At 40.7% G+C, this 12,685-nt stretch overlaps 1 protein-coding gene across 7 annotated transcripts in view; it reads left to right on the forward strand.

The window, feature by feature from the left end:
• Window positions 1–12,685, forward strand: part of TTLL5 (tubulin tyrosine ligase like 5) — a 120,150-nt gene that overhangs the window by 47,253 nt on the left and 60,212 nt on the right. For 4 of the 7 annotated variants that reach the window (XM_015287390.4, XM_040700999.2, XM_015287391.4 and 1 more), the window contains exons 24-29: window positions 801–947; window positions 3,439–3,539; window positions 6,790–6,923; window positions 7,521–7,631; window positions 8,031–8,444; window positions 9,935–10,125. In XM_015287390.4, coding sequence (XP_015142876.2) covers window positions 801–947; window positions 3,439–3,539; window positions 6,790–6,923; window positions 7,521–7,631; window positions 8,031–8,444; window positions 9,935–10,125 — 1,098 coding nt within the window. The remainder of the gene's footprint in view (window positions 1–800; window positions 948–3,438; window positions 3,540–6,789; window positions 6,924–7,520; window positions 7,632–8,030; window positions 8,445–9,934; window positions 10,126–12,685) is intronic. The other 3 variants (XM_040701000.2, XM_015287392.4, XM_025150749.3) reach the window with 2 other exon arrangements.

Consider the following 12,685-nt stretch of genomic DNA (forward strand, 5'->3'; position numbering starts at 1 on the left):
CTATACTGTAAAAAACAGTATTTAAAATAACAGATCAAACCAGCCTGGAGTAGTGACAGTGAGAGATGAACTGTGGGATCTAATAGCTTATAAGTGAGGCTGCTCATTTATGCGTTAGCAGTGCTCCTAACCCAAAGCAAATCCAGAGGCGACACAGAAAGGGTTCAAAACACTCACAGGATGCACCTTGTCTTAGGATCTGTCTTTCCATATGTTTCTTCCATTGGGGGGTGGATACAGACATCGATCCTGCTTGGGTGGGGAACTGGAATTATGTGGCTGTAGATGTAGCCATGCTATGGAGAAGCTGTGATGATAATGTACACATACGAAAAGTGAAGAAATAGGATTACATCACTGTAGTGGAGACACCTGACCAAGATTCTCTTCACTGTGATAGCACTGAGAGGGTTTTATGCTAACATATGCTCTTTATCACCAGCCTTCTTTAACATGCTACAGTTTGTGTTTTAGAAATGTTCTCCAAAGGTATTGGACTTCATAAGTTGTTTGATGTTGCTGTTTTGTGCTTTTTTTTTCTTTTTCAAACACTCATCAAGTGTTCTCAGTTCTGTCCCTCCTCAGACGAGGCACAACATCCTTCTTCTCCACAGTCTAGGATTTGTAGGGCTGTATTAAGAATGCATGTTACAAAATGACCTCATCCTGAGAAAACGCACTGACAACTGACAGAGTGTACCTTTAGTTTTTGTCAGCCAGGAACTACTCTAGTACCTCTGTTCCCTTATGCCCACATCTTTCACCTGATCCATTGCTAACTCCATCTTTCTTGCTTGCAGGAGCTCGTGGTACACTTTCTGAAGCGAGCTGCCAGCAATCTTCAGCAGTCGTTGAGGATGCTGCTTCCCAGCCGTCACTTAGGACTAAATGATCGTCGTCGTATCCTGGCTCACCAGTTGGGCGAGTTCATAATCTGTTATAACAAGGTGATGAATTGATTCTTCTTCCGGTAGCTTATTCTACTCAGCAGAGGGCTAAGGTACTTAGTTTACTTCAGTACCTTCAGGCTTTGTTGCTTTTATGCCATCACAGTGGATCTTGTTATTATATTCTAGCAGAAAACCAGAGCAGGATATCCAGTGCATCTTTACTCCTTCAGTTCTAACAGCACCATCTGCTGTGGTTATTATAGGTCAGTAGATGGGTATGAGAAACCCACTGATATATGCCTACCAATTTATTAATGACTTCTGAAAACGAGGAACCCTTGGAAATGCCTATTGTTTAAATGTATACATATTTTACATCTGACTTGTGCAAAAAATTAGCACAGTTGATTTGATTTCTGTTGTTTTCCTGTAATGTCTTTGTTGGCTACTGTCACAGTCGGGACAGGTTATCTGAAGGGCTCTGCTCTGTAACTCACAGTCTCGTTTGCAGTCACACATCAAGTAATGGTAGTTTGTCTATCCAAATTGTCAGATAGACAGCAGCATTACTATGTAATATGTGCAGTCCAGTAACCATGTGCATTAAAAAAGTGAAAGAATTTTACTGGTAGTTCACTTTTTCTTTGGTCTGTCTTTGATTTTAGTGCTTTGTAAGGCTTCTTCCCATTTCTCCCTGTTTTTATTATGCTTCTATAGAGATAAAGAATTTTTATACAATACAGTATGTGAAATGTATTTTAACATTCATATAGTATACTGAGAGAATGCTAACCATCTGTAGTATAGAACTCTACATGCTCAGTGACAAGGAGAAGTCCAAATTTAAGTAATTTTCTCCTCTTTAGATTTAGAATGCGCTCTTCTTAGCGTAGTGATGTCATGATAATTTTGTTTTGTAAATACAGCTTCCATCCCGTTTCCCTTGTCCCCTAGCACTTCTTCAGTGTTGGAACAGGGCTAGTTGGAATTTTGCTTTCAGAGATGGCTGAGCACACAGGCCTCCAAGCTCCTTGTTAGAGAATGTTCACTTACAGTACCTTGTCAGAATTGACATCTGGTAACTTGATCTGTCAAAGCAAGGCTGGTGTTAAACAGATCTGTTCCAGGGAGTGTCTTGCATGCCTAATGCTCAGTGAATTACTGTTCAAAGAGAACCACAATACACTCGGGTGGTTCTGCGGTGGCTGAAAAACACAACTGCTTTGGATATAATTTCCACTCAAATTGTATTCAAACATTAGGATTTTCCTCTAACTCAACTAAATTCGCAAAATAAAGCTGTGTAACTGAAAATAAATCAATATATAAACATATTTTCCTAGTTTAAAACAAGTGTGAACAGATCACTAGAGGTTTTACAGCATGAACATTTAAGCTTTTGTGAGACTGCCAGTCTACAAGGCTTTTGATGTCTACTTCCAACATACAGACTTCTTTCACTCACTTGTAACTTCAGATTTAGCAGTGGACTGCTACCAGTTATTATGCATCTTCTGTAATGGCACAGAAGGAAAAAACAGTGCCTCCAGCAAACTAAATAACAGATTGCATGTTGTTGAGACTTCTACTTACGTAGTGGAGAGGCATACCCCAGAGAAGCCTTTTCTCCCTCTGTCTTGAATTATCTTTCACAAGATGTATCTGACCATTTTGTCGTAGGAGACCTTGGAGTAGCAGTAGGAAATGGAGGTAAAGTCTTTTAAAGTTTATATGTTGGTATTGGAATTTCAGGCAGGTCTGTAGGGTTTCGTTTATTTGTTTTGAATTAACAGAAGTATCAGTACAAGTTCTAATTTCAGTAACTAGTAGTGTAAAATGTAAAGATCGTTTATAGCTGATAGCTTTCTCCCATTCTCACAAAGGTTTATCATCTTTTATTACAGCTTATTCCAGTGTATGTGTTTGCCACAGGCTGTACTGTTCTACTTTCTTTGCTTTTGCTGTAGGAGGTTATTATTTGTATGTAGTTAAGACCTCAGCAATTTACTGCAGAATGGCATAATTTAACTCTAGGAGAGCTCTTAGTTTACAATACAAAATACGAATGCTCTGTGCAAGGTTCTTGATTGAGTTTCTGCAATATAATTCTACATTTCTGTCATTCAGCCTTTTCTCAGTATCTCCTTTGTGGGGTAGATGCTCAAATAAAAGTTGTTATGAAAAACTCTGACAGAAGAAGTAGAAAGGAGACCTAATATCTGCAAAGAATGATGTGTTTTCCCCTCCATACTCTCTCATGCAAAGGATATATTTGAAACAGGAGCATTTGTTTTTTAAGCTTTCACATCATTTCAGCAAGTCAATTCTAAAAAGTTATGTCAAGTAGATGAGTGAGATCAGTGTGCATTTGAGCATGCTGTCTCTGGGGCTCTCTGTGCTCACATAGAGCCAAATTATAGCTGTATCTAACTTTGGAGTTGATATTTTTTTCTTAGATCTCAAGGAATTACATTTTGTCTTCTCTGCGTGGCAGCTATGCCGCAGAACAGAAGAACTTCATAGAGAGACTAATGCTGCTTATTCACAGGAAACAGAGCAGATGATTCAGAAGCGATCAAAAAAGAAGCAGGAAGAGGAAGAGGAAGGAGTGAATCCTGAAGGTTTTCAGAACTTTATTACCAGAGCAAGGTAGGAGCAGATTTTATTCTATTTGGTAGGTGATCTCCCAGCCCTGAAGATGATGGGACTGTGCCTCTAAAATACCTTTACTGACTTCAGTGCCTGCTCCTGCTTATGCTGGGGGGACAGAGAACTTTGATTTCTCTTTTCTCGCTCCCAACAAGCAAATGATTGTAGAGTCAGCATCTGGTGTGTAGAGAAGGACATGCAATAAATGTTTTGACCATTAAGTAGATCCTCAAAGGACAGCAGTGGTTGCTCTGATCTCAGTAAATTCCAACCTAATGCTGATGATCGTTGTGGTCTACTTTCCTGTAACGCTAGAAGTCCTTTGGAAGGAGAATGAAACTAGAGCTGCTTCTCAGATGGCCTTGGATTGCTGTGGTTGAACAATTGTCTGGCTCTCAAGTTTCTGCTCTTAGAAACAAACTTAGACGTTTTCTACCTTTCTTTGGGAACCCTCCAGGATGATACTGTCTGAGAAGAGGAAGGAAGGGAGTTAGACTGTCTTCACCATAGCCTTTTGGCTTGCTAAGGCAGTTCAGTGCAAGCAGTTACTTTAATGAGAGAAAATACAAGTTTTCCTGTGTACATTCAGAACTCAATCTGACTGATATAGACAAGTCTGCTGGAAAATGTATTTTGAAAATAGATATATATTCTTCATGGCCTGTAGTACTGTGTGGGGGGGAAAAAAATGATATTATAGCCCCTCTGACTGTGGAGAGGTCTGAAATCGTTCAGTGACCCAGAATTGCTTCCTTAAGCCTCTGATTCTTGAGCACTAAGTTTGATTCCTTTTGACTTTTTTTTGTTTATCTGTATGTTATGTGCTTATATTGGCAGGGACTTTTGTTACTATCTGGACAGGTAGAGTTTGTCTGCCTTTTTAATGCGCTTCAGTTTTCTCTAATAAAGTTGACAACTGCTTCCATCATTTTTACTATTTCAGCTATTACATAGTTTTTTCTTTTCCTCTCTTTGGAGAGCGATTTTAGTAACTGATCTGAAGTAAGTGATACATAAGTCTTCTCAGGTAAACTCAGGAGTCACCATCTCAGAGGGCTGGAGCAGCTCTCTTACAAAGACAGGCTGAGGGAGTTAGACTTATTCATTTTGGAGAAGACTCCTGACAGACCTTATTGCAGCCTTCCCGTACTTAAAATGAACTTAAAAACAGGAGGAAGATGGACTTTTTACACAGTCTGATAGCGACAGAACAGGAAAGAATGGTTTTAAACTAAAAGAGGGGAGATTTAGGTTAGATGTTAGGAGATAAGGTGCTGGAACAGGTTGCCCAGAGAAGCTGTGGATGTCCCATCCCTGGAGATGTTCAAGACCAGGTTGGATGGGGCCCTGGGCAACCTGGTCTGGTCAGGGGCAGCCATGCCCACAGCAGGGTGCTGGAATTCTAGATGGTCTTTAAAGTCCCTTTCAACCCATGCCATTCTATGATTCTGTGATATTTGTTGCTACATTCTCATGAACACAATGAGCTGTATATTTTGTGGATAAAATCGGAGTCATTACCACAAGAGATTTACAGGCTCAAAAAAGAAAAAAAGAAAATCCTAACCAATTTGCTGCCTTCCAGATGAATATTGTTCTAGAACAGAATGAGCGTTGAGATGTGACTACCATCTATCATAGCAATCTACTCCTGTCACCAGAAACGCAGGTTACATTGGCCTGCAATATGTTCTTGGTTCTGACATCTCTGGTCTCAGAAATGGCTGTTGCCTCCAAGGACATTTCTCTTTTTGCCAAAAATGTTAGAAGAGATGACTGTTTAGGCCAGAAATACATACTCTTCTGTTTTCATGTTACTGGTTACCGTGCCACGGTGGCCTGATGCACAGCCTAGGCTGGGGCTGGAGATTTTTACTGGCCCATCTTCCCAAGTGATAAAGAACAGTTTCTAGCGATGATTTTTCATCTTCCTAGGAGGCATCAGGTATGTTTGAGAACTCTGATAGCTGGCACTGCGTTGATCTATGCTTGAAGCTTATATAAGCAAACTGTTCATCTGCAGCCAAGAAAAGGGAACAGTTCTTCACTTTGAGTGTTTGTTCTGCAGCACAGTGAGTGCAATGCTGGAGATGATAGATGATAAACATTACTATGCAATTGAAGTTGTCCCATTCACTCTAACTTTTATATTTATGTGGGTGTATTGTGTTTAGTTATACACATGCTGCAGCCATTGCTTGTAAACATCCTCATTGCAGCATAAAAGTAGATATATGTGCTGGTAAATTCACTTAAATCTGAAGGCATCTCTCCACCAGAAATTCTTCACTCTTACGTTTTCTCTTTACCTCCTCTCCAAAAGCAGTAAGAATAGCCTTTGCAACATGCTCTGAAGACAACAGACTCCAGTGGGGCCAGCTTTTAGACATTGCTTTTACCAAAGCTCAGGTTAGGTACGATTAGTACAGGTATGATATGTAGAGGGCACTTCAAAGGATTATAACTGCTGCTATGTGAACTGATATTCCTGTTATATTTTTGTAGTGTTACTGGCACTACTTAATTTTGTATTCTGTACACTCACTAATGCTGAGGCAACAGCAAAAGGAAAACATGGTGTGTGTATATATGTATTTTTTAGAGTTGCAGCTTGCACAACTAAGCAGTTGAATGGCTAAGTTACTAATGCTGGCTTGGGACCAATAGAGCCTTGGGACATGGGTGGTTAAACTCTATTCTTACCAAGAAAATAAGAAAGAGAAACCTATGCAAGTTTGTGAGATTCACAAAAATATTGTGACTGTTCTGCTTGTCTTGCAGTTTTGGCTAATTAACAAGCTCTTCCCTCTTTCCTTCTCCCCTCACTCCCCTTTGCACTGAAGCTAATGATGTCCTTAAAACAGGCTGAGATAACTTCTCTCATGAACATGTTAGCTGCTTGTCCTAAAGAGCACCTGAGAAAGATTCACTAATTTAGCTAAGAATGGAATCTTTCCTGTTGAGCTAACCTTCCTCAGCATGTTTGGAGTTTTTGTTATTTATTCTACGAATGTTCCTGGGTCCCTTGAATTTCCTGCTGCATAAAAGAATGGCATTTTAGTGGGAAACTCTGATTTAACTAAGGCATGTTCCTTTCCTTCCACTCTTACCTTGCAAAACTGTGCAAACAACTCGTGTGGCCTCACCTTCTTCCCATTTTCCTCTCCATCCTCCTTATTCCTTGATTGTTACATAAAGAGAGAAAAGTTTGGAGTCTTCATTTAGGTCCTTTCTTCTCTCCTTATTGTAGTGAGAGAGACTTGGAGGAAGTGCTGACATTTTACACACAAAAAAATAAGTCAGCAAGTGTCTTCTTAGGAACAAACTCCGGGACCACAAAACCCAGGAACACCAGTAACCAATCAGAGAATCAGCCTCAGGGGGGTAAGTGTTGCAGGCAATTTTGAGATTATGTTGTCCAGACTAATCCAATTTCACTTGAGTCTACAGAAAGAGAAAAGACCATCCAGAATGTTATTCAGGTTTCTGGAGGTTGTGTTTCTTTCTTTTTTTTTTTTTCTCCTCATCAGTGATTCCATAATTTGAAGACTAGAGCGAGGGCATTCCTTACTTCTTTCAGTGAAGTGGTATGACACAGGACTAGCCTTTATAAGGAGCTCTAGGTATGACTTGTGACTGATAGCAGAATGTAGAAATTTGAAGATACTGAAGCGAGAAATGTGAAATCCTGTAATCAAAATAAGAGACGAGAGTAACTAAAACCAGTTCAGTTGTGCTGCCTACAGTGATCATTCTGAATGGAGGGTGGAGTCTTCACGTCTGAGTCTAATTAAGCATTCCATGGAAGGAAGTGCAGTATCAGCTGCACACATATAGTTGTCCTTGTCTCTGTATGTGACAGTACAATTATGATCAATATTGTTTTATAGTCTACAATATCAACAGGAAAGTCCATTATAACAAAGTTTTAATTCTGCAGTCCTGTTCCATCTTCTAATTCCAAATTCCTAATTGTTACAGACCACCCTGAGGTGATGAAAAATACAAAAGGTGATCAACCCAAAAGTTCAGTTGCAGATCTGCCTGTAGAAGGAAGAGTAAGAGTCTGTAAAGCCAGAGTGAAATCAACCTGTAAGTGAACTGACTTCATTCATCATCAAAATAAGTAATGAATGTGTTTGCTGTTTTTAGTACAGATTTAAACAAATGTTAGAATCTGTGGGTACAAACTGAAGTATCTGAATGCTCAGTTTTGGGGAAGAATCTGCATCGTTTCTTTTAAAGCCAAGAGGTACTGTAGGGTGAGCAGTGTAAGTGAGTTAGCTGCTCTTCTGTGGGGAAAAATCTAGATATGACAAGCTTTGAAAGAAGACGTTTATTATGTAGAGCTGCCTCTTTTTTTTTACTTATAGATGAAGTCACTTTGTCTTCAGTGAGTCTATGAACAGAGCTATCTTGAGTTTGTTGTTATTACCTGAAGGACCTCAAAGGTAGCTTCTCTCATGTAGTGTACTCACTGTCTTTTTGTAGTGCCAGAAAAATCCACCTTCTCTTTAAATGCTGAAGTGAAATTACCTCGGTGCTGCCCTCCTAGTGCTGCTTCCTCTGCTTCTGGTGCCACGTTCCGGAGAAGTACCAGTTCCCAGTTACCATCTCAACCTACAGCCTCTGGAAATCCACAGGTGCCTGGTCACTGTTCATTGCCGACTCCTCCAAGTGGTCTAAGGCTAATTCATTCCTCATCTTCCCTACCTTCCTCCCAGAGCCAGAGCACAGCCACTGACTGCTCTTCTGTCTTCACAAACCCAGTGTCCAGTGAGGCTTCTAGCCTTGCAGGGTTACATCGTTGTTCTGGTAGCTACACCATTGGCCCACTCTCGTCTTTTCAGAGAGCTGCTCAGATCTACAGCCAAAGATTGTCCCGATCACCCTCTGCAAAAGCAGGTGAGTGTTCTGTGTTGCATAAAGACTGGCTAGTGCAGTATAAAGATTTCGTAATCTGTGTTCTGGAATAGGTGGGAATTTTACATTTCTAGAATTGAGTCTTGTTCAAATGGTGCTAAATTTCTCATGGAGAAGAGGAGTACATGAGGCAGCCCTTGTTTGTAAAAATGCCCTTCTACCGAGAATATGAATACAGAATTGAACTTGTTTTGGAAAAGCTGGGAAATAAAGTATTATATATTTTCTCCTGTTTGTGTTACTATTTTTTGTTTATCTTTAGTGATTTCAGTGTAGTTTCAGTTAGCAGAAGTCCTTCCTTGGTCTGTGTGCAGTTCTTAGTTCTTCATTTTTCTCTCAAAGAGAAGTCTCTTAGTCAAACTTCATAATTGTTGAATGCTTAAATGTGTGTCAAGAGCTCTAAAAATGTAAGATCTAAGTGGATTCAGACACTTCTCATTTACTGTTCTGGGATAGAACACAGTTAAGCAACGTAACTTTAGATTGTTAGGATTTTGAAAGGTAAAAGAAACTAAAAATTTATGGACACAGACAATAATCTGTTCAGAAAGTTTTGGGAGCCATCTGCAAGCTAACAGCCATGGTCCTGGTAACGTGTTTTTCTTTGAAATGGTACTATGTATTTGCTTTGAGTTCTGCATTGGCACATTTTCACTGGGGTTGCTTTATTTATAGTGACCAACTTTATAGCATTAAAATAAATATGACTTCCTAATTTCATAGCTTGTTTAAAGGAATCCATTTGTTTTGAAGGAGATTCAGTATAGATTTAACATGTGTAACAGGTAGCCAAAATTCTCTGGCACTATGTGCTATTTAATGCATTATGTTGAAGAGGATGTGAATTTGGCATTGATTAAAGCTCATATAGGGAAAACCTATACAGAATAGGAGGCTGTATTCTCCCTAGAACCCGCAGGAAGTGTCATACCTGCTTTTGCATCTGTATGATCAGCAAATTGAGAGAGTCAGACATACTATTAGAGCGAATCCGGAGGAAGACCACAAAAATTATCAGAGCCAAACAGCTTTTCTCTGAAGGGGGACTCTGAGAGTTGGGGTTGTTCAGCTTAAAGGTCTCTAAAGAGACCTCATAGCAGCCTTCCAGTAGCTAATGGGGGCCTGCAAGAAAGGTGGGGATAAATTCTTTACCAGGATGTATAAGATAAGATAAAGGGGAATGGTTTTACAGTAAATAGGATAGGTTTAGATTAAATATAAGGAAGAAATTCTTTACAGTGAAGGTGGTTAGGCATTGGAACAGGCTGCTCAGAAAGACTACGGATGTTCCCTCCCTGGAAGCGTTCAAAAATGAGACCTTGAACAACCTGATCTAGTGAAAGGTGTCTGCCATGATGGAGGTTTGGAGCTAGATGATCTTTAAGGTCTCTTCCAACTCAAACCATTCTGTGATTCTGTGATACTGCTCACCAAGTATGACTGAATATTTTGTTGGTTTTTTTTTTTGGTAGGTTTGCGCCATCGCAGTCCAAGTGGGCAGCGTGTGAGCTCCATCATGATGAACAAAGGTACAGAAGATGCTCCTTCCCTGGGCAAACGTTACAGCCCCAGTATGGTGGCAGCAGAACTGCAGCAGCTGGCAGAAAAACAAGCAGCTTGTCAGTATTCCCCACCAAGCCACATCAGCCTCCTTACACAGCAGGTATGTAAGCAGTAAAGCTAGAATCTCTGTGACAGGCTTCTGTGTCAGCACTGAGCTGGGCTGAGTTGTGTTGGGAAAAAGTAAATTTTAAAAATTGATTTCTGTCATATTGTTATTTCAAAGTGCTTACAGTGACAAGAATTTTGATTTTCTGTAAAATTACAAGAACATTGCTAAAGTCCTTGTATAGAAGAAAGGGAAATTGAGCAGAGGATTAGAAAATCATGAAATCATAGAATCCTTAGAGTTGGAAGCGACATTTAAAGATCATCTATTCCAGCCCTCCTTCAATGACCAGGAACATGCACAGATAGATTAGGTTCTCCAGGGCCTGATCCAGCCTTGCCTCGAAAATCTCCAGGGATGGGGCATCAACCACGTTTCTGGACAACCTGTTCCAGTGCCTCACCACCTTCACTATATAAGATGTTTTCTTTATATCCAACCTAAATCTACCCTCTTTGATCTTGAAGTCATTTTGCCTTGTTCTGTCACTACAGACCCTGCTAAAGAGTGTGTCCCCTTCTTTCCTGTAGCTCCCCTTTAGATATTGAAAGGCTGCCCTTAGGTCACCTCAGAGCCTTCTCTTCTCCATGCTTAACAGTCCCAGCTCTCTTAGCCTGTCTTCATAGGAGGTGTGTTCCATCCCTTGGATCATTTTTGTGACACTCCTCTGGATGCACTCCAACACGTTTATGTCTCTTGTGTACTGAGGACTCCACCTCTTGACGCGGTACTCTAGGTGAGGCTTCACCAGTGCAGAGCACCAGGATCGTCTCTCTTGATGAACCATCGACCACCACTCTGGACTCAATCCTGCAGCCAGTTCTTGGTCCATTGAATAGTCCACCTATGAAATCTATATCTTTCCAATTTGGAGAGAAGGATGTTGTAGGGTACCATGTCAGAGGCTTTCTGAAGTCAAGATAGATGAGATCAATGGCTTTTCCCTTGTCCATTGATGTGATGACACCATCACAGAAGGTCACTAGGTTGGTGAGCAACAGGTCCAGTGGGGCCTTCTATTACTTGGCTCAGGAAGTTATTCTCAATGCATTCCAGAAGTCTCTTGGATTACCTGCAGCTCACCGTGCTACTTTTCCAGCAGATGTCTGGGCAATTAAAGTCCCCCAGCAGGACAAGTGCTTGCGATTGCAATGTCTCCTGTAGCTGGAGGTAGAAGACCTCATCAGTAGGCTCTGCTTGATCAAGTGGCATGTTGTAGACACCGATCACAAGACTCCCTTTGCTGCCTCAGTCTCTAACTGTCACCCGTAGGCTTTCAACTTGCTCATGACTGTTCTTTAGGGACAGCTCTTCACATTCTATTCCTTTCCTAATGTAGATAGCAACACCTCCTTCCCTCCTTCTTTGCCTTCCTGAACAGCTTGTAGCCATTGATAGCCACACTCCAGTCATGGGAATCATCCCATCAGGTTTCGGTGATGGCAACTATATCATCATTTTCTAGTAGCACCGTAGCTTCCAGCTCCTCCTGTTTGTTTCCCAAGCTGAGTGCATTGATGTAGAGACCCGAAAACCTGGACCTTTTGTACATGGTTTGGAAATGGAAATTAAAGTGCCTTCTATCCTCTGAAACGTGTCAGGCAGGATAGCAATTTTGCTGGGCCATTTCTCTGAACAAGCTTTCTGTCTTTAATGTGATGAGGAATGCGTGCTATGCTTCTGTAACCATATTTGTGACCTTTTCCTTACCATGTTGTTTTACTGTAGTCACGCTAAGTATTGCCTTTATGATAGCAGGGTTTTCGAGACACTTGTGAGGAAATCATTATCTGAAATTAGGGATTTCCCTGATTATGCATTGCAGATGATGGATAATTATTTTTACAAGATGCTAATGTTTTTGATAGTATGTGCTGTATAGTGGTTCAATTGCCATGTTGTCAGTGTGTTAAAGTCAGTGTGTCAATTCTGTTTTTCAGATTGTCCTGAAAATTTGCTTATTTGGTTTGCCTAGTGCCGAACATGATCTAGGATTACTCCCATTGGAGTACTGTTGGAGAATAACAGCAGATACATTGATGGTGAATTTGGGGAATTAAACCCTTTTTATTTGTATTAGGGGCTAAATTGCCTTTATATTCTTTTCCAATGTAAGATTTTTATTGGCTCCTACACTACTTCAGGAGAGATGAACTAAGAGATTTTTTTTGTCTGTACCTATTAGTGATTGGCCTTTCCTGATGGACCAAAATAATCTAGACTTGTTTTTCCTCTGCTATGTTCCCTACCAGGCATGAATTCTAAAGCCTGTTCTTAAGGTGTGTTTAGCATAAACTATTTCCATGTGCTTGCACTGCAGGACCTTCTGGGGGAGAAAGTTGAAGTGCACAGCATGTGCATAGATCCAGAGCCAGGTGACTGGATCCTGGATGTGTATATGCTCTCCTTTGTGAATAGGAGGCAACTTCTCTCTGAAATACGCTCCAAGGTAAAAAGAGGGTTTTATCCTGTAGTGCTGGATCTGTGTGAGGTCCCTATCACAGACTGGTGGCAGGGGCTGTGGTTGATATCTACCAGGCTGTAGTTCTTTGTA

This window comes from Gallus gallus, chromosome 5 (assembly GCF_016699485.2).
Source record: "Gallus gallus isolate bGalGal1 chromosome 5, bGalGal1.mat.broiler.GRCg7b, whole genome shotgun sequence".
NCBI lineage: Eukaryota > Metazoa > Chordata > Aves > Galliformes > Phasianidae > Gallus > Gallus gallus.